General features: G+C 40.7%; 1 protein-coding gene across 1 annotated transcript in view; it reads right to left on the bottom strand.

Moving 5' to 3' along the window:
- SHCBP1L (SHC binding and spindle associated 1 like) overlaps positions 1-18217 on the bottom strand; it is a 43638-nt gene extending 25421 nt beyond the window's left edge. Inside the window, exons 1-5 of the mRNA XM_079107485.1 lie at positions 17542-18217; positions 15614-15763; positions 3193-3407; positions 2106-2192; positions 1816-2034 (exon numbers count right to left, since the gene is read on the bottom strand). Coding sequence (XP_078963611.1) covers positions 1816-2034; positions 2106-2192; positions 3193-3407; positions 15614-15763; positions 17542-17958 — 1088 coding nt within the window. The 5' untranslated portion in view covers positions 17959-18217. The remainder of the gene's footprint in view (positions 1-1815; positions 2035-2105; positions 2193-3192; positions 3408-15613; positions 15764-17541) is intronic.
- Between the last annotated feature and the right edge of the window lie 4312 nt (positions 18218-22529).

The following is a 22529-nucleotide window of genomic DNA, read 5'->3' as shown; positions in this document are numbered from 1 at the left end:
AACGAGGAGGAGGAAAATCCCTTCCATTCCAAGTTTTTTGGAAAGTTTTTATCATTAAAGGTCGTCATGTACTTATGTGAGGACTGTCAGTTCAGTATTCTAGAAGGAAGTTATCTGCGGCCCGAGTTCCGGTGAGGTGCACAGCGGCTGTCCTCTCTGGTGCCAGCGTGGTGGTCCTCAGCTGAGACTCCAGGGGGCGTCGATCTGGACCTCGCCCTCTTGCAGGTCTCTTGCTGTCAGGATGTCCTCCTTAACCTTCGGGTCACTCTGCCAGTCCTGAACTCTCCTCTTGGTCACCTTAAAAAAACCAAGACAGTATCTTTTGCTGCCAGAGCTAGGGGAATTTGAGATCGCTCCCAGGCCAAGAAGCCACAGATTCCTGTTCTTACCATTTTGAGGATAAACCAGTTTCAAGGATAAAGTGTTTTTCTCATTGTTGCCTTGACAACTTCATAGTTCCTTCAAAGAGTCCAATACTTGTAATGTAGTTTGTCCAGATTTTATAACTGCTATCTGGTAGCAGGGTTTGACCAAGCCACTTGTTTTTTTTTTTTTTTTTTTTTTTTTTTTTTTTGGCGATCCTGAGGATAGAACCCAGGGCCTTATGCTTGCAAAGCAAGCACTCTATCAACTGAGCTATCTCCCCAGCCCAAGCCACTTATTTTATTCCTGGAACCAAAAGGTCTGTGATTTTAACCTTTGAGATGAGAGGAATCTTAATGCCGTCTTACACCTAGTGATGAGAGCTCATATTCAAATGCAGCTTGTGCTAAATGAATTTGTAGGTAAGTGGATTTTAAAAGATCTATATTGGTTTCCCAAAGCAGTCCCATGATTTGTCACAGGAACACCAGTGACAATGAAATATCAAACATAGGCACTAAAATGGGATGCTTAATGATTAAGAGAGAGAGAGAGAGAGGTCAAGTTTGGAGAAAAATGCAAAAAGAAAAGATTTAGGCTTTTAATTGTAAGATGAATAAAAAGTGGCTCATGGGGCCAGGGTTGTGGATCAGTGGTAGAGTGCTCGCCTAGCACCTGTGAGGCCCTGGGTTCGATTCTCAGCACCACATAAAAATAAAATGAAGGTATTGTGTCCACCTACAACTAAAAAAACAAAAAATATATTTTTAAAAAAAGTGGCTCAGAATTCCTAAGGGCAATGAATAAGCAAAAGTGAACACAGAGAAGGGGTTACATAATCCAGTATGAAATAGTCCCTTGGTCCGTGCAAGATTTCCCATCAATGTTTGGACCATTGGCAAGATTCTGTTTTTTCATTTGTAAAACAAAGACGGAAATATTGATTTTCTTCATTGCAGGGTAGGGTAAAAATATTTTAATACATTTGAAGTATTCTGGAGAATGATGCTGAATAAATATACATTGCTTTATTTATCAAGAACAACTTATGTTGGTAAGAGAAGCTGAAATTATAAGGTAGGCAAGTTAATGAATTGTGTACTTCACATATTATATGTGAATCCACCTCCAATAAGCCAATCCACCTCCTCCTTTCTTATGCTCTAAGAAGGCCATAATCAAAACAGTTTGCCTTTATACCACAATCAAAAAAGATAAAGATGAAAGATAAGGAAAGGACTGAATTATGGGAATTATTTTGCAAAAAATAACAAAAGAATTCAATGATATAAAAATAATTTTCCAATACATATAGTTGTATCTTGAGCTTAATTTACATATTAGACATCTAATTTTATAATCTATTTTAATCAAAACAATATATATGACAAGAACTATTAAAAAAAAAACACATAATCTTTTACTTCTATTTAAAATAGAGTCGATCATTACCGAAGGCGTAAATCTTCCCACATTTTCAATAATCCACAGAGCATCACTATCTCATAGTATTTTTTCCAACATTCAACAGCCTCTGCTGCGGATGGGTCTTCTTTAATATTGCTCTGATACTCGATGAGCTCCACACGCTTGTTTTTGTATTTCTCCAGAGTTTTTTTAAAACGCTGGGCAATCGGGCCAGGAATTGTTCCGTCCTGTATGTCACACCACCTGAAAAGTACCGGCCAGTTACAATGTTTCTTGTTCATGAAGTGCTGAATGATTTCTTAAACTGTACTTACAAATTAATTCTTTCTTCAATAAGAGCAGTGTAGTTCTCACAACTTTCTTCGTCATCCCAGTCTCTCCAAAGGAAATCGTAAAAAAACCTACAACAAACCAAATTATGATAGTCATAAAAAAAAGTCATTGTGTTTAGAATTTTAAAATATTCTGATGTCACATTCTCTATTTAAATCTCGATTCTTATGAAAAATATTTTTAAATGACCCTCCAGTGAACTAATAATGAGACAAAACTTTAAATATTAAGATAATCTGGATTGTATTTTAGATTACTGAAGGTAATGTTTTTGGAAGTGGAAATGTAAAATTTGCTTTTAAATTTTCATAGTTTTGATTTCAATTTTGTTCAACAAAAAAATAACATGTAAGATCTAATAAAATTTGTGGGTGGGACATTAGAAAACCAAAAACTTGCCAAAAATATCCTGTATTTTGTTTATGAATAGCTTCCCTAACTGTATCAACTTATAAGAAGCAATGATAATAAGGATGATGACATCTAGTATTTGTAGGGTCCTTACATGTAAAAAGTGATATTTAATATATTTAAGATACTTATATATGAATGGAAGTTTCTAGAATTCTTTTAAATTCAATTTTTCCAAAATGCAAGACTTTTTTAAATTGGCAAACTTTTCATTACTCATGTCTACTACTTTTGCAAATAAATGTAACGAAAAGTTTTACGAATGCATTATATTAATTAAAAATGGATAGCCTGGGGGCTGGGGAGATAGCTCAGTCGGTAGAGTGCTTGCCTAGTAAGCACAAGGCCCTGAGTTCGATCCCCAGCACCCAAAAAAAAAAAAAAAAAAATGGATAGCCTGGTGAGGCAGCACATGTGCTGCTTGGTAGTCCTAGCACACTGGAAGGCAGAGGTGGGAGGATCCTTGAGCCCAGGAGTTCCAGACCAGGCTGGGCAACATAGGGAGACCCGATTTTTTTTAAAAGGAGAAATTTAATCCAGCAATCAGTAAAAGGTAAGTCAATAAATATGTACAAAGTGCTTATGTGAGCAAAGCTTACACATTAAATGAATTGTTGAATATCCTCATTTTAACTTTCAGAAGTAGAGTCTTATTACCTTACAACTTCCAAAGCCAGAGCAACATCATGAATATTTGCATCTTGTCCTTCAACAGGATACACTTCCAAGAGAGGGACACTGTGCTCCAGTTCCTCCAAAATCTCATTAACCAAATCCCGTGGAATATTTGCAATGTTGGAAGAAAAGGGCTCAGCCAGAGAAACAGTAACTTTGAAACAAGATGATGAATTTGGTTGTGGTTTACAAGTTACCTAAGATAAATATTATAAAATGTGTAATTCCAAATACAAGTAGACTACAAGGATTTCTTTCTCATTTGTGAGCTAATTATAAGTTTCTTCTTTTAATTTCATTCTATAAAAACATATAAGAAAACTGTAGATAAATATTAAATAACAGGTTTTTTGGTTCTTTTTAGTTATACATGACAGTAGAATGTATTTTGACATATCATACATACATGGAGTATAACTTCCCAATCTTGTGATTGTACATGATGTGGAGTTACACTGGTCATGTGTTGACATATGAACACAGGAAAGTTATGTCCAATTCATTATACTGTCTTATACATTCCCATCTCCCCTCCCTTCCCTTCATTCCCTTTTGTCTAATCCCATGAACTTCTATTCTCTCCCCCACCTCCCACTGTGTGTTAGCGTCTACATATCAGAGAGCATATTAGGACTGGCTTCTTTCACTTAGCATGATAGTCTCCAGATCCATTCATTTACCATGCCATAATTTCATTCTTCTTTATGGCTGAGTAATATTTCTTTGTGTATATGTACCACATTTTCTTTATCCATTCATCTATTGAAGGGCACCTAACTTGGTTCCATAGTTCAGCTATTGTGAATTGAGCTGCTATAAACATTGATGTGGCTGCGTCACTATAGCATGCTAATTTTAAGTCCTTCGGTTATATACCAAGGAGTGGGATAAATGGTCAAATGGCAGTTCCATTCCAAGTTTAAATAACACTTTTCAGTCTCTACTACTTAAACACATGAGATGTGAAATTTCATGCAAATAATTGCACCTCCCCTCCTACCTTATTAAACATATTTCTAGATTTGAATTGTCAGTCCTTTGGATTTCACAGAACAGTAACAAATTTCTTTTTATTAATTCTGTCACAAAATTAAGTTTAAAAATACCTTACTATCTATATTAAATCATTTGTAAAGGACAGGTCATTCAGATTTTTTTTAAAAAGTAGGAAATGAAAAGTCCTCTGGTTGAATAAATTCATCTTTGTAAACACTGTGCTATGTTGTGTTAGTCCCTTTTCACCACCATATAGAGATGTCTCCAGCACTTTTCTGGAAATCTGACATGAATAAACATAAATATCCATATATATGGCAATGACCATTTACATATCAGAAATATTTTCAAATCACTACCCAAGCTTTGAAATACAAATTTTAATATAAATTCTACTCTTCAAAGCAGTTAAGAGACAGAAAAAACTAGAAATGACATTTCAATACATACTTCACATTCCATAAGTATTTACAATAACTATAAATAAATTAAAATTTTATTTTAAAAAAGAATTTCTTGACTGTCTTCCACCAGCCTCTTATTCCTACTCCTTGGAGGCAACAGTTTTTAATTCTTCTGGCTGATCATTTTGACATTTATTTAAATAATATGCATGTATTGCAAGACTCGTAGTTTCGATTTGTTTTTGTGTTGGGCATTACATATTGAATTACCTTTCTGAAAAATAAAATTCATTTCTCCCATCTCCACCCACACAGACCCACATTTTTCTGGCTTTCCATAGACCAGTATGGCTAATATCTTTTTTTTTTTTTTTTTTTTTAAGATCAGAATGATTTTTATTAAAGTGAGAAATAATTTGGAATATGGATTATAATTGCATGAAACACATTAAAAAATTAGAAAGAATTCTGTCCTTACAATACTTAAGTTTTACCATCCAAGGATATGCAACTCAACTTATTCAATGGTTTTGTACACTGACATCATGTGGTTTTCCTTAGGAATGTCTTATATGTTGCAAAGTCATTTCTCCACTTGGGTGATGGCACGGTACTTTTTTTTCTTTTTTTTTTTTTTGGTTATATCTTAATATCTAGCATTTACTTTATATACTGGAAAAGTATTAAAAGACAGAAAAATCTTTATTAAAAAACAAAAGAGATTTGCAACAAATCTTATTTTACAAATCTTAACTGATTTTATTTATGGTTCTAGAATCGGGTAGCAGTCTGGACAAAAAATTGTTCATAATGTCCAGCCTGCCACTCGGGTAGGTTGTATTGATAGAGAAAAGGAAGAGACTTAAATAAAATGGAGCCAGGCCCCCGTGAGGTGGTCCATGCTTGTGATCCCAGCTACTCCAGAGGCTGAGATGGGGATCACCAAGTTCAAGGTCAGCCTGGGCAATTTAGCGAGACCCTGTTTCAAAAACTGAAAAGGACTGGGGAGGTAATTAAGTGGTAAAATACCCCTGGGTTCAGTTCTCAGTACCAATAAATAAATACAAATAAAAGTTTAAAAAATGGAAACAAGGCACAGAGAAAGCCTGATTCATTTTCTGGATGCTTTTCATTACTCTGACCCCAGATTCCTTAAATTGTATAAATCTCTTTTCGGTGTGTTCAAACACAATAAGTGTGTTTGAAATGAAGTACTGGTTTTGTTTTTCTTCAGTTCTCTGACTAGCTCCATCTGAACTGACTCTGTAAACCTGCCAGGCACACTGCTGGCTGTCACCCCGGGAACCCCCTTTGCTTCTCTCCTGTCGGCCCCTCTGCTTTCTGGGTCTGGATCTGATGACAACGTACATTAACCTCCCGTGAAACGGTATGTCGGACCTAACTTTTGAGCCAAACATATTCAAAAATGTCTTTTTCCTACCTTAACTTAAAATATGACTAGGTACATAATCTATTTTCAGAACCTTTTGAAATTGAGAAGTTTAATGCCATTCTGCCTGTTGATTCTTTACTTGAATCTGCTTTATTGCAATCTTCTCTTTGTTTCTAGTACTCTCAAATTTAACTTTGTGTTGAACACTTAGATGCTCTTTCTTTTCTTGTTCTTGTTTTGTCTTTTTTTTTGTGTGTGTGTGTGTGTGTGTAATGCTGGGGATTGAACCCAGGACCTGAGGCATGCTAAACCTTTTTCTTTTTTTTTTTTTTTTTTTTTTTTATTGTAAACAAATGGGGTACAGCTTGTTTCTCTGGTTGTACATGAAGTAGAGTCACACCATTTGTGTAATTACACATTTACATAGGGTAATGATGGTTGATCCATTCTGTTATTTTTCCTTCCCAATTTTTTAACTTTTGAGGCAACTTCTTGCTAAGTTCTCCAGGCTGGCCTTGAACTTGAGATTCGTGCCTCAGCCTCCTGAATTGCTGGTATTACAGGCATGTACTACCGGTGAATCCAGGGGCTCTTAACTACTGAGCCATATCCCTGGCCCTTCTCTTTATTTTATTTAGAGACATGGTCTCACTGAGTTACTTAGGGCCTCGATAAGTTGCTGAGGCTGGCTTTGACCTCACCATCCTCCTGCCTCAGTCTCCCAAGCTGCGGGGATTACAGGCGTGCACCACCACACCCAGCTATGATTGGGTTTTCAAATACCTAGTTTTTCTTTCCTTATCATTTCTGTTCCTTCCAAATGTCTCCTATTATGTCCGTTTTGACCAATGTAGATGTTTCCTCAAATATCTGGTTGACCTGAATATGTGCTCATATTTAGCAGCAGAACACCACAAAGGTGACGGGTCCTTGTATGTGGGTAACACACACCCCTCTGTGCCTCCCGGTGGGTTGGCCTGCCTGGCTCTTCCCTGGGAATGCCGCCGCAGTATCATTCAGTCTTTTCTTCTGATCTGATCATACAAGTTCCAAACTTCATGCCTGGAGGGACCTGCCTCAGCTGCCGGTGCTCTCGCAGATTGCTGAGGTTGAAGGTAGAGGACCCAAGATTCAGTCCCGGCAAACCTTCCTCTCGGCGGGGTACTCCCTCAACCATTCTCCTCAAAGCTGGTTTCTTAAATCTAGAGATCGATGTCTTCTGCCAAATTGGGGGAATTTTCAGCTGTTATTTCTGTTATTTTCTTCTTTCTCCCCACCCCCATTTCATTTTCTTCTGGGACTCTGGAGACATCATTGCTCAGTATTTCCTTGTACTCCAGCATGTCCCTGCACTTCAGTTCAATTTTTTTTTTTTTTTTTCCACCATGTTTTCTCTCTGGTGCTCAGATTTGGTAATTTCCCTTTTTCTTTTTTTTTAAAGTTTGTTCTTTTTCGATATACTGACAGCAGAGTGTATTTTGACATACTATGCATACATGGAGTAGTTAATTTCTGTTTTTCCTATCAATTTCATTAACAAAGTTCATTAACAGTTTCCTCTTTCTTCTCCTCCTCTCCTCCCCCCCTTCTCCTCCTCCTCCTCCTCCTCCTCCTCCTCTCCTCCCCCCCTTCTCCTCCTCCTCCTCCTCCTCCTCCCTCCTCCTCCTCCTCCTCCTCCACCACTGTTGGTATTTCCAGGTTGCCTCTTCTCTTGTACCCAGTCGAAGCCAAAGGAAAACCCAGGGGACTTAGTGCCTTGTCACCCTTGGGCTATAAGGTCCCTAGCCAACTATTCAGGGCAGTAGTTGTACTTAGTAGAAGGAATAGGAAAACGTCTGTCTACTCCTTCTTCCTAGAAGTCCCTGTTTCTTAAATAGCCTCTAAAGCAGTTCTTTCTTGACTCCACTTCTGGAGTCTTCAGTACAGTCAAATTTGCGAGTCTTTGGGGATTATGAAATATAAATAAGGTGGTGTTTTGTCTTTTTTTTTTTTTTTCCCATTCTGGGGTGCTGGGGATTCAAACCCCGGTCCTTCTGCATGCTAGGCAAGCACCCTCTGAGACAGGCTATATCGTCAGCCCTAAGGGGGTGTTGTGTGTGTGTGTGGTGCTGGGGACTGCAGTGCCTGTTAGGTAAGCGCTCTGCCACTGAGCTACACCCCCAGCGTAATTCTGCCCTCTATCTGCTGTACACTTTCTAATCTTGTTGCCACTGTCTTCTTTCCCATTCCTTTTGCCCTTAATTTGGTGGAAGACTTTGTGGACAAAGAAAAGACACTACACATTTTCAGAAGGAAAAAAGTATAGGTTTTGGCAAAGGATGATGACATTGGCTTCTCAGCGAGAAACACTGGAGGCTTGAAGACAATGGAAAGATATTTTCCAAATTCTGAGCATGGAGCCAATCGTAGAATTCACATAACCAATCTATCAAATACACATGAAGTTACCATAAAGGCATTTTAGGCATGCAAGATGCAAATAAGGGGCTGGGGTTGTGGCTCAGTGGTACAGCGCTCGCCTAGCATAGGTGAGGCACTGGGTTCCATTCTCAGCACCACAGACAAATAAATAAAGGTCCATCAACAACTAAATTAAAAAAAAAAAAAGATGCAAATAATTTTATCTGCTTGTACCCTTAACTCACAAAGTCAGCAGAATAAGATCCATGGCCAAAATGAGAAAAAACAAAGACAGGACATCTGGGGAACAGATGGTAACCTAAACTATTCACCAGAAGAGAATGGTGAAAGGAACTCGTAGCTTGCCATGAAGGGAGACCCAGGAGGACAGCCCCAGCAGGTCCACAGACAGACCTCCAGTCCAGACTGCAAGTCAGAGAAGGCAAGCCCTCTCTCTTCCAGGAGGCACAACCAGTATGTTCGAACACACTGAGAAGACTGACATGATTGGGGAAGAGTCTGGGGATAAACCAGTGAGAAATACGTAGAAGACTCAACACAAGAAAGGTTATTATTGACTCTAGGAAAAAATGTTTTGAAATACCTAATAAATGACCTGCCATTATGTGCAAACTATAATGCAACCATTAAAAAATGTGGAAAAAATATCTAGGAAATGAAAAATGCATAGCCTACTGCATAGTTTACCTATGAAACATTCACATAGTCATAATAAGGTAAATTATGATTATCTAATCAAATCAAAATCCCTACATAAATATTTTGGGAGGATGGGAGCACATGGAAATAGGGGTATGGAGTAGGGCAGGGAGTGATGGTGTGGTGTATGTAAAAAGGCAAAATCCTGATTTCCTGTAGAGAAATCAAGAAGTACCAATATTAGCATGTTACTTGGAGATAGGTAATTACTACTATTATAATTAAACTTGTTGAAATTAGCTATAGCTGAGAAATATGAGAAATGGCAGCAGGGTGGTGATAGGGTTTGGGTGACGGTAACTTTTCATAACAAAAATTATAACTCTGACTCCATAAACAGCATGCATGTTTAACTTTGAAAAAACTCGGCAAACACTTCACAACCAGTGAATAGGGATGAGAGGCAAGGAAGTGGAACATTTAATATATTTTGCTTGCCTTTACAACAAAGTACAGGAGGGAGATGAGGCAGCAAAGTCCCTTATAATTTGTCCAGAAAGTAAGCTGGGTAAATGGACAGCTAGACAGCATGTATAGCCAGAGCAGGCTTTAAAGCAGAATGCAGCCAGGCACGGTGGCCACACCTGCAATCCCAGCTTTTTGGGAGAATGAGGTAGAAGGATCACAAGTCCAAGGACTGCCTGGGCAACATAATGAGACCTGGTCTCAAAATGAAAAATAAAAAAGGCTGAGGATATAGCTCAGTGGTAGAGTGCTCCTGCCTTCAATCAATCCCTAATATAGCAAAAAAGAAAAAAGAAAAAAAAGAAGGAAAAAAAAAAAAAAGCACAGGAAATCACTACTGAAGTTGGGAGTATGGACATAACCATGATGCCAAATGTGAGTGTGGAGACAAGCTCACGTGACGACCTCTCTCTTCAGAACTCGGACAGAGCAGAATCAGGAAGGTCCCCTGCTTCCAGAATCTACAACGAGTTCCACGGCACACCTCCATATCAAAGATTCTTGAGAGTAACAGTCTCCAGGACAGGAGTCCCCTGTACTTCTCCTTTGCTAGCAAAGCAATGAAACTTCTTTTTCCTTTTTCTCAAATCCGTGTCCTTGTTATTGGATTGGCATCAGGGACAAGGACCGAGCTTTTGGTTACAACACTACAAAACTACACTGATCAAGAGTGTGATACAAACATAAGGATAAACATGTCATTAAGTCCACACATCTATAGTCAATTGATTTTTAATAATGTTGCCAAGTATATATGATAAATAAAAAATAAGTTCACCTGGTCCTTCAGAAAATATTGCTGAAACAATTGTAGATCCACACAAAAAAAGAATTCAGACCTCTCCTCACACCATATTCAAAGATTAACTCAAAATAGGTTAAATTTATAGTGAAAACTATAAATTAACCCTTAGAATAAAATTATAGGGACAAATTTTAATAAACAGGTAAATAAATGGATGTGACCAAAAAAAAGCATAACAAAGGAAAAAAATATGACCTGATCAGAATCAAAGCAACAAAAAATATATATTAAAAAAAAAGATTCTCTAGGCCTCATCAAGGAATTAAACAAAGTTCTAAAGCATGATGACACAATGTTGGTAAGTTATTGATGGTGACATATACAGAGTTTGTACAAAATTTTAATATCAACTGTAGTCCACCCCCAGAGATAACCACCTTTTTGCACACTCTGTCTTTTTGTTGGTGCTGGGGACCTAACCCAGGGCCTTGCATATGCTCGGCAAACATTCTACCATGAGCTACATTCCCAGCCTCCCTTTTGGTCTTTTCTAAGTCACTAGAAGTTATTTTGCTAACACAAGTTGTTTTTTGTTAGTTTGAGATGGGGTCTGGATATGCCACCAAGTTGGTAACTCCTGGACTCAGAGATCCTCCCACCTCAGCCTCCTCAGACCTGGTACTACAGGCACCCACCCCTCACCCAGCTGTGACATGCATTGTCTGACTACATAATATTCTACCCTGAGTAGAGATCATCATTTTTTTGGTACGGATCTTATTAATAAATCTTTATGGTATTCTCCATTTTTTAAATTTTATAAATATTGCTGTGATTCTTAATATGTATATCTTTTTCTGCATTTCTGATTCCCATAGAATACATTTTTAGAAATAAAGCGAGCTATTTTAAAGTTCTTGATGTATTTTGCCAAACTGTTTTCTACAGAGGTTTCCTTAATTTCTGAACTACTTCTTAACCAACTTTAAGGACATGCTAGATTCCCTTCCAATACAGTATTATATTTCCAAGTTTTTTTGCTTGTTGAATGAATCTGCCTAGGCAGAATAATAGAATCCAAAGATATCCATGCCCAAGCCTTTGGGACCTGTGACTATGTCACCTTACATGGCAAGAGGGACTTTGCAGGTATGATTACTGCTAAAGACAATGAGTTGGAGAGGTAATCCTGGATAACCCCGCTAGCTCTGTTCTAATCACAGGAGTCCTTTAAGAGGGGAGCAACTTCTAAGGTCAGCTAGGTCCCAGAAAAGGACGGGACCCCTCTCTGGGCCCAGCAACTCTGGTGAGTCACCCCATCAACGAGATTGAGAAGACTCTAGAGAACAGGAAGTCAACTAGCATACATTCTGCAAAGAGGAGGGTCACTGGAGAGGAAATGTCCCTGTTGCTTCTAAGAGAAGCCACATATAATCTGCAAGACCCTGACCCATCCTGGCAGATGGCACCACTGGTACAGGAAAGCTAGGAGTCAAGAGTCTTTATACACGTCCCCAAAAGTGATCTCTGAGGAATCTCAGCTGACTCTTAAAGAGTAGACAGGAACGAGGTCAGTTTTGACCAACTTGGTCTTAAACACCTGGCGGGAGAGTACAGCCTTGGTACAGTCCTGCATGGACATTTAAAAGGAAAAAGTTTGTTTTTTTTTTTAATGTAACTAAAGATGTACACTTGTGTTGGCCCTACCAAAAGTAAGTAGAGCTGGAGGCTACAGAAGAAGGGTCCTTGTGTGGGAATGCCTAATACTTATGCTCATAAAGACTCTAGAGTCACAAGCTTGTCCTGAGTTAATTTGAGCCTGATCGCATACACCTACAAATCTTCTTAACCTCCTACATTGATAAACTCAATTTTTTCCCCACTGATATGATTATGAGTTACTGTCTCATGGTTTTCAAAAACTGACTGAAATACTAATTGCTTTTGTGCTAATTGCTTACTAAAAAGTGATGCTTTGTTGTCTCGTATATTGTTGACTTAGCATGATCCCTGCCCTATGTATGCCTTGTCCAGTCACCTGCCATCAGTCACTGGGGACCTCTGGACTACTCTGATGCTGAATGCCCTTAACTGCCCATGCCCCACCTGATGGAGAACAAGGACTGGGTTACTTCCCCCAACCTTGCCCTTTCAACAGGAAGCAGCTTGGAGATGTCATAGCCCATTTTTCCATAGATATGGAATGTAGAAATTGACAATAGGGGACTTTATGCTTTGAATATAGCCCTTGCTGCTCTGCCACTGCAATTTATTTTAAAATAAATATGTTTCTTTCTCTTCCTCTTCCCTGCTGCTCCCTAATCTCTCCCTCCCTAATCTCTTTCTTCCCCATTTTAGGCAGATTTATCTGTCCTTGAGTACACACCCACCACAGGAATGAAGTAATCCAGCCTTTGGGGATGATGCCAGAAGATCTCAGAAATAACTATCTCCCAGTCGGGCTCAATGGCAAATGCCTGTAATCCCAGTTGCTGGGGGGGGTTGGGGGGGTGCTGAGACAGGAGGATCTCAAGTTCAAAGCCAGCCTCAGCAAAAGTGAGGTGCTAAGCAACTCAGTGAGACCTTGTCTCTAAATAAAATACAAAACAGGACTGGGGATGTGGCTCAATGGTCGAGTGCCCCTGAGTTCAATCCTTGGCTATCCCTGCTCCAAAAAACAAACAAACAAAACGAATGACTATCTCCCAAACTGACAAGTGAATTACAACTCCAACAAAGAACACATGGAATATAGCCTTTGCATTCCCTCTTTTAAAGCCCCATTCCTGCCGATGGGCAGAATCGTAGGCTTTGGGACATGAGTCCCCATGTTTCTCCTGTGCTAGTGAAGCCAGAATTGGGGACCGGCAGTTAGACTAGGGAATTAGGTCAGATCGAGGAAATGGAGGCCATGAAAGCCATCTGCCTCTGGAAGTTGGAGACTGCCCCGGGAGAATGGAATGTCAAGGACCTGCAGAGCCCATTGATAACCAAATTTACCTGCCCTAGTCAGGGACTACAGGCAAGGAGATGCTAATTAATGCCCCCTGGGCTCTTACCTGCCTGAATCACCTTGGTCTCCCCCTGCCCACAGCTTCTCACTTTATGCAAAACAGGGCCTAATCACGTAGGCAGGAAAGAGAGAAGGGGGAAAGAACAGGAAAGAGATAAGGGGGGAAGAACGGGGAGAACAAAACCTATAAAAAGGACAAGATTTGCTCAGTCCGATGGATTCCGCCTTTGGGTCCCCTTCTTCCACCCAGGAGGAGTCTGCTTTTACTTTTCTTTAATGAAGCTTCTTACTTTCTAGTCTACATTTGCCTTGGCCTGCTTCTCTGGCATTATACTTCAACACCTGAGGAAGCAGGACTTGTCACCGGTAAACGCGGTATCACTAGCATAGCAATGTAACTTTTCCTTTTTCTCAAGGAAAAAAAAGAAAAAGCGGGGAGCAATTTGCTGGTGTGGTGGCACACACCTGTGATCCCATCTACTTGAGGCTAAATCAGGAAGACTGCAAGTGTGAGGCCAGCCTCAGCAACTTGGTGGGACTACCTCAAATTACAGTAAAAGGGACCAGGGGTGTAGCTGAGTGGTAGAGCACTTGGAATCCACTGGAATAAATTATTCAGAAGAGCGTTAAGCAGCATTGCTGATGCTTCAACTCAAGTGAGAATAAAGCATCAAGGCCCTCAGAACAGCAGTCTTGAATTGTGCAGCACTATCTCAGGAGGTCCCAAGAGCTCATCCTGTTTCATTACCACATAATTAAAAGAATTAGAACTCGCCAACATACTATCTGCTTTTCCCAGGTGCGTGCGAGCGTGTGTGTGTGTGTGTGTGTGTGTGTGTGTGTGTGTGTGTGTGGCCGGGCGTGGGGTGGGGGGAGCTACATCCTCAGGCCCCTTTTTTCTGTTTTACTTTGTGACAGTGTCTCGCTAAAACTGCCCAGCCTCCTGGAGGCTGCCCAGCCTCCTGGATCAAACTTGTGATCCTCCTGCTTCAGCCTCCTGGAGTACTTGTCCTCTTATTTTATCCAGATGAAGAAAGTCAGAGAAGCTACATACAATCCAGGAAAAGGGTGTTCAAAACTCTGAAGATGAGCAAACCTCTAAAGAAGCAGTACATACTATTGTTATTATTTTTAAATATTTCTCTAGTTGTCCATGGATCTTTATTTAATTAATTATTCATATGTGGTGCTGAGGATGGAACCCAGGGCCTCACACATGCCAGGCAAGTGCTCTACCACTGAGTCGCAATCCCAGCCCAAGTACGTATTATTGAAAAATTAATTCTAACTCTATTCTTTTCTAATCTCTATGGCTGGAAATATGCTATTCTTTATCTGCAAAATTGCCACTCACTTACTTTTCCTTGGAACATATAGTTTTTAATTGTTTTCAAGTAGTGTCTGATGTAATGAGTTTGTTTTTCTTGTGATTCAATCTACAGATTTGAAATATCTACCTGGGGCAGTTGTAATTATAGATATTAATTTCTATACAAAGATAATTGACCTTTAAAAGAATCAAACTGATGATATAAAATATGCCACAATATTTGGCTTATAGATCTAACAGAGAAGAATCTTAGATGACAGCTTAGACGATTATTATCTAAAAAAGAAACTTTTCAAAGGGAAAAAATCTCAAACTTTGCCAATAGTTTTTGATTATTGTTTTTTTATTGGTGCATTATAATTAGACATAATAGTTGAATTCATTGTACACATTCATACTTTCACAAAATATAATTAGGTCAATTTTGTTCTATGGTACCTCCCTTCTCCCTCCCCTTGGTTCAGTGAAATGACAATTTCATTATTTATAGCTGCATAAAACTCCATTGTGTGTAAACCACACATTTTCTTTATCCATTCATCCACTGATATAGATACCTAGGCTGATTCCATAATTTAAATTTTGCCAATTTTTTTGATCCATTTTTCTTTCTCTTCTGAACTAATAAAACCTCATAATTCAGTAACTGAAGATTAAATGGAAATGATGGTCCAAGTTTGTTACAGCTAAATTACTGAAATTTCAAGATTACTTTTGCTGTTTTTACATTATTGGACCAACTGAAACCAGGCTAATAAATATTGTCTGATACTACTAGATTCCATTTAATTATAACTGTTTACAAGAAAAAGTCCATTAATATTCACCCTTATCTTTTTACTATTAACTTGCTTAGAAACTTCAAATTCCCAAATTAATAGTCTTTGAAAGGACAGATAATTTTATTCAAAGAACAAAATTAAGTAAAATTATTTACCTCCACCAGTATACCAACAAAAGGGATAGAAGTTTCTTCATATTTCACAAAGAATAACTCAGGATTAGTCTTCCAGACTCCAAGCCATTTGTCTTTTATTTTTAATTTTTCTGATAGGTATTTACTCATAGCCTCATCAGCATCTTCTGCCTAACAAATGAAAAATATGTATAAATATATGAAATTACAAGTTTGTAACAAGTATTTTGACTCCTACTTAAAAATGGAACCAATATCACCTTAAATAGTGAAAAATTTATAGATTTTTAACTGAAACTATATTTAATGGAAAGTATCATAAACCTTAAGAAATAGAAATAAATTTAAGAGATCTGTTCACTGGGCACAGTAATTCAGAGATGAGCTATCTACATTACTGTGTCCTCAAGTCATTTGTTTTATTAATCCACTGAGCAGAAGGAATGCGATTACACATATTAAAACATAGCAATTTTCTTTTAAAACATAGCAATTACTTCTTCTGAACTTTAAAGATGAAATGACCTAAATATTTAAAATATATTCAGAGCCGGGCATGGTGGTGCACACCGGTAATCCCAACCACTCAGGAGGCTGAGGCAGGAGGATCTGTAGTTGAAGGCCAGCATCAGCAACTTATCAAGGGCCTGTCTCTAAATAAACAAATACAAAGGACTGGGAATGTAGTTCAGTGTTAAAGCACCTCTGGGTTCAGTGCCCAGTTCTTCTGCTCCTTCCAACATAAATAAAACATATTCGATTCATAAAAATTTTATGAATCCATTTTATAAAACAAATGAATATCAGGCACTCAATAAATGTTGGTTTGATCTTTTTTAACTGAATTTCAGCTACTTCAAGGGTGATAATCTAAGCCTAGTAGGAAACTTAGGTCAATAGACCCTGCCTGATTAATGACACAATAACTTATGTACATATTTTTCTATTGCCTTTAATAGGCCTGACCTTCTCCAACCCTCAATATCAGATGTAAATTGGTCATTTGCATGGTCCTAGTGGTGTCTTTAAAATTAAATTTTCTTCTGATTATAACATATGGTAAAGCTTCTAATACAAAAAATGTGAAGGAAAAAAAAAAATTATTCCTGCTCCTGGCAGCCAAAGATAACTGCCATAGATAGTTTGGTGTATTTTCTTTCAGTATTTTTTCTATGCATATATCCATCCATCCAGATCATGCTTTGTTTCATCTTCTTTTTTAAAAGAAATTTGTAGTTATAGATGAACAGCCTGGCTTTATTTTATGTTTATTTTTATGCAGTGCTGAGGATAGAACCCAGTGCCTCACACATGCCAGGCAAGCACTCTGCCACTGAACTACAGTCCCAGCACCCCACCCCTTTTTTTTAAAGCAATTCATTTTACAGTTCTTGAAAACAGTTTGTATGGCTGTATGGTTTTCCCTTATATGAAGCCACTGTAGGTTCTTTACTGTTTTTGGAAATTTAGTTTCTATTTTAAAATACTTTATAACATCACTGCAGTGAATATACTTGCATTCAAATTCTTCTGCTATAACTCCAAAAAAAAAAAAAAAAAAAAAAAAAAAAACAGGTTTAACACATACCATTTATGCTCTGCTTGGTGTTGACACGTATTTTCTCTAGAAAATATCTTCGTATTGTGGTGCAAAAGTCAAGTCTGAGTAAATCCCACCTTTATGTTAGAGCATGATTTATTGTTAACTAAAAATAATAAGGCTGTGCCTGGCAATATAAGCCCTGTGGCTTGGACTTCGCAGGAGTTCTCAGAGGGCCTGTGCATCCGGGCTGTCCCCTTAGCCGACAGCATCCGGGCTGTCCCCTTGGCCGACAGTCTCTGCTCCACGTCTAACTCCAGTCCCGGGACAGGGTCTGGCTAGCTCTGGGAAGGCGGGCGTTTCTTTGCCAAGCGCAGGCTGGCTCCGTGGCCCTGCCCGCCTGACTCACCTTGCAGCCCAGCAGCACCTGGTCGCAGTACAGCGCCACCTTCTCGTCCCGCCACATGCCCCGCATGGGGGACGTGCAGACGGCGGGCAGCGGCTGAGCCTCCTCGGCGTCCTCCTCGGGCGCAGAGAGCAGGGGCTCCTCCTCCTCCTCTTCCTCCTCCTCGTCTTCGGCCGCCCGGCCCGCGGCCTCGGCCCGCGACGCGGGCGGGAGCTGCAGCCGCCGCCGGGCCGCCTCCCGGCTGGCCTTGCCCTTCACCGGGCGGGGCGAGGCCACCACCGACCGCACCGGGGACGCGGCGGCGTCCTTCAGGGTGGCCACGGCCCCGGGCGACGCGCAGGCAGCCTTCTTGCCTAGCCTGCCGGGGCTGATGTTGCGGACCGAGTCCTCAGGCCCGCCAGCCCTGGACCCCGACGCCATCCCCGCGGCACCCCGGGCCAGCTGCAGCCGTTAGCCGCGCTTCCCGCGCTGGGACGCGCCGGCCGGTGGGCGCGGGCGCCGGGGCCGCAACGGGCGCGGGCGCTCGAGGGCCGCGCCTGCACGAGCCGGCCATCGGGGACCGCCGTCCCCAGCCCGCTGGACGCGGCGAGGCGCGCGGGCGCCGGGCAACTGCGGGGCGCAGGGAGCGCGCAGCCGGGGACAGTGTTGCGCCTCCGCCTCGCGCGACCCGCAGCGCAGGATTCCCACCCACCCTCGCGCTCAGACCCCCAGCCCCAGATTCCCTGCCCGCGCCGGTAATTCTTAGGGTCACACATGTTGCAGGGTGATGGTGTCACCCTCCGTCCGGGTGCCCTGACCTAACCGAAGCGCCGCCTCGCACTCTGCACACACCTAGCTGCACAAGCGCGACCTGAATGAAAACGTCCTTTATACTGGGAGGCGATTGTGGCCGGAACCTTCTGGTTGTTGCTAGACTAAACGCCAGTGAGAGCTCCAGCCCTCCTCGGCTTCCCTGCCTCTGTCCACATGGTTCCCAAATAAGGTTCCCTTCCACGTGAAACACAAGGCCTGCTTTTCATCAGGACGTAGTGATGCCCCGCAGGACAAGGTCGTCTGTTTTCTTGTCTCCGTTGAGCTGCTCAAAAATTCTCACGTGAAATATTGTTATGTAACTGTTAAACTTGGCCCCAAACTTCCAGCTGGGAATAATGTGTGCGAACCATAGACATTTTCATAGTGAAAGTCTGCCCAGGATAGCATATTTCAGAAAACGACAGAGACCACTCATCTCTGGTGTGTTACCCTTGAACGGACAGGGAGCCAACTGGAGCAGTCTGGCCACGAAACACGGCGCTGGGCTGAGAGCAACCCAACCCCCGAGAATGCTGGGAAGACACCTGCGCACCTTCTCAGTCATCTGGAAGGACACTGGGTCAAACTCGAAGTTTATTTTGAGGGAAACATTAGTATTAATATCATGTTGCTGTAGTTCAGTGAATAACTACAAACTGTGTCATGTGTTGACTCTAAATTTATTCCTTTTGTCAGGAGTCCTGAACTTTCTTTAAAATTATACCTAACTATATAGATTTCGCTCACAAAACTAAGATCTATTAATCTAGTGTTTCTTCACAAATAGTTTGTTTTGGGGCCTGGGGATGTTGCTCAGCCACATGATGCCCCAAACCCTGGGTTCAATCCCTGGTACTGCAAAAAAAAAAAAAAAAAAAAAAAAAAAATTAATTTCTACTTTTATTAACAATAAAATTCCCAGCTGGGCTGAGTTTTGAGTTTTAAAAGAGAATTCCGTCTAAGGCATCTAAGGCAGAGGCAAAATGGGGAGTGGAGTAGGGTAAACATTCCAGGCAGAGGGTAATTAGTGGTTTTACAGAGAACTGAAAGAACTTTGTCTAGGTGGATTGGTATAACTGAACTAGCGAGAACAAATTGGGATGAAAACTCAGGTCGGCAGGCTATGCAAACGCTGGATCACGAGGGTCATACATATGATGTTAAAGAAGCTGCATTCTAAGGCAGGTGTGGTGGCACATGCCTGTAATCCCAGCGCTGGGGAGGCTGAGGCAGGAGAATTCCAAGTTCAAAACCAGCCTCAGGAATTTAGCAAGGCCCTAGGCAACTTAGTGAGACCCTGTCTCTTAATTAAAAAATAAAAAATCTTTGCCACTCATACTTCAGATAGAGCACTAATTTCCAGAATATATAAAGAACTGAAAAAACTCTACTTGAAGAATACAAATAACCCAATCAACAAATGGGCTAAAGGTATGAACAGACACTTCACAGAAGATCTACAAGCAATCAACAAACATATGAAACATCTTTAGTAATAAGAGAAATGCAAATCAAAACTACACTAAGATTCCATCTCACCCCAATTTGAATGGCAATTATCAAGAATACAAGCAACAATAGGTGTTGGAGAGGATGTGGGGAATAAGGTACATTCATACATTGCTGGTGGGGCTGCAAATTAGTGCAGCCACTCTGGAAAGCAGTGTGGAGATTCCTTAGAAAACTTGGAATGGAACTACCATTTGACCCAGCTATCCCACTCCTTGGCCTATACCCAAAGGACTTAAAATCAACATACTACAGAGATACAGCCACAACAATGTTCATAGCTGCTAATTCACAATAGCCAGATTGTGGAACCAACCTAGATGTCCCTCTATTGATGAATGGATAAAGAAACTGTGGTATATATATATACCATGGAATATTACTCAGCCATAAAGAATAATAAAATGATGGCATTTGCAGGCAAATGGATGAAGTTGGAGAATATCATGCTAAGTGAGATAAGCCAATCTCAAAAAACCAAAGGACGAATGATCTCACTGATAAGCGGATGATGACACTTAATAGGGGGTGGGAGGGGGGCAAGAATGGAGGAAGGAGGGACTCTATAGAGGGATAAGAGGGGTGGGAGGGGTGGGGGGAGAGAAAAAAAATAACAGAATGAATCAAAAACTATTACCCTAGGTAAATACATGATTACACAAATGGTATGCCTCTACTTCATGTACAAACAGAGAAACAAGATGTACCCCATTTGTTTACAATAATAATGAATTAAAATAAATAAATAAATAAAAGGGCTGGGATGTGGCTCAGTGGTTAAGTGGCCCTGGGTTCAATCCTTGGCACCAAAAAAACAAAAACAAAACACAAATTCTAGCCATATTGATAAACTCCCCTATCCAACGCTATGTTCCACTTCCTGCTGCATTCCTCTGGGGATCCATTCTCATATAAACCTGCCCAGCTCCGGCCAGTACATATTGACCAGTCCATTCCGTTTATAGTCCTTTCCCTTCCTTAGCCAACCTGGCAGTTCCCTGACTGTGTTAACCTTCTTTATCAGAATGGTGGCCAGAGGTAGATCCTCAGGCATAATGGCATGTGGTCTTCAGAGGCAGCTGCCTATGCATCACCTTTAAGCCTAGGGGGTATTAACATCTCGGGAGAGAAATGAGCTCAGTGGGTTCAGGGAATCTAAGGACTGGATATTTTCAAGTGCATCAATCAAGATGTTCCCAGTCCATCTGAGCATCCATTCCTTCCCCATCAGAACCTGACTTTGGTGTAGCAGTCCTGCTCCGGCTAAGAGCTCATCCTTTCCTGAAACAATGTTTTTCATCTAAAAACCCAGACTCAGTTTTATTCCCCCTTTTAGCAGGAAACAGTTTATTATGTGTTAAAATGGAAGTCTTCTGACTTTTCCCTTTAAATTGGTGGTTAATCTCTTCAACCTTCTTTTGTTTTTGCTAGTGCATCAGTAAGACCCAGCAAGAGCCATTTGATTTCATAATCCTTATAGCAACAGCTACTCCTACAAAATGTTTCACACTCCTGAGATACTACAGTGCCTGCACAATCCCTTCCCTGTCACTAACCATGAAGATTTTAACAACTACACCTGCATGTATTCTACTGACAAATGACAGCATCCTCATTGACGGCTGGCTACAAGGTGGTCCAGCTCCAAAATATAATCTACTTCCATATCAACTGTCTTAGGATGAGTTTCCCAGGAAACAGACTCTGAAGCAATGATTTCCAAAAAGGATTTGGAGGCGTGCTTTTGAGAATCTCACCTGCAAAGGAATAAGAGATAGGAATGGGCAAAAGAGCTGTTTGAGTTATTTATGAGTGTGAAGCATTTGTAACAGTTCTTGGGCATTCTCACTGGGAGCTCTGAACTGGAATGACTCTTGGGAGTTACCCTACACTAGGTTCAGGAGTAGGTTTTTGCATCTTTACACCTGCCTGTCCTTAGGTATGGGCTGCCTGCAGCGAAGATGAGTAACCTTGTGTGGCAGCTCCCATTGGCCAAAGGCTCCTCCCAGAGAGGGACTGTGCAGTCTTTAGCAATCTACCCTCCCAGCAGCTGGGAAAGTGAATGTCTTGGTTCTGAAAAGACTAGAGCATCACACCGCTCTATGCAGTTATCAGAACTGGGACAAAAGAGAGAATAGAACTCAACAAAAAGTACATTTTATGCCGACTTAGCATCTGAGCTCCTGGCCTAGAAGCCAGGGTTAGTACAACCCTTGAGACTTCTGTCTGGAAGCCAATCCATCTTACCTTTGGATATTGACAGAAAATTAGGCCACTATGTTAGGCTGGCAAGTGTTAGTCCCCCTATCCCTTAGCTTGGGGCTCAAGCGAATCAAGGATGGAGACATGCAAAGAACTTGAAAGGATGAATAAATGTCCTGATAGCTGGTCTCCTTTGGATTCATGTCTTTGAACTTTCTTTTCCTTCAGTGCTTTCTCTCAGTTCATTTCCTTGCTGAAATCATATTGTATCCTTATATCAAAAGCAGGAACTCTGGCCAGCCAGCCTGGGACCAATGACCTATGATGTAACCATAAAGTTTCTTCTCTCTAAGGCCTTGGTTTCCTTGCCTGTAAAATGGCCGTGTTGTGCTAATGAGGTTTGTGTATACTTGATGTCCAGCATGGTTCCTTGTGGGAAGCCATTCTTATTTAGCAGAGTCAGGCTAGTTTGAGCCATGTGACATAGA

The sequence above is a fragment of the Sciurus vulgaris genome (assembly GCF_902686455.1).
Source record: "Sciurus vulgaris genome assembly, chromosome: 12".
Lineage (NCBI taxonomy): Eukaryota > Metazoa > Chordata > Mammalia > Rodentia > Sciuridae > Sciurus > Sciurus vulgaris.
The sequence above is the reverse complement of the archived record's forward strand: the minus strand, read 5'-3'. Positions and strand labels throughout refer to the sequence as shown.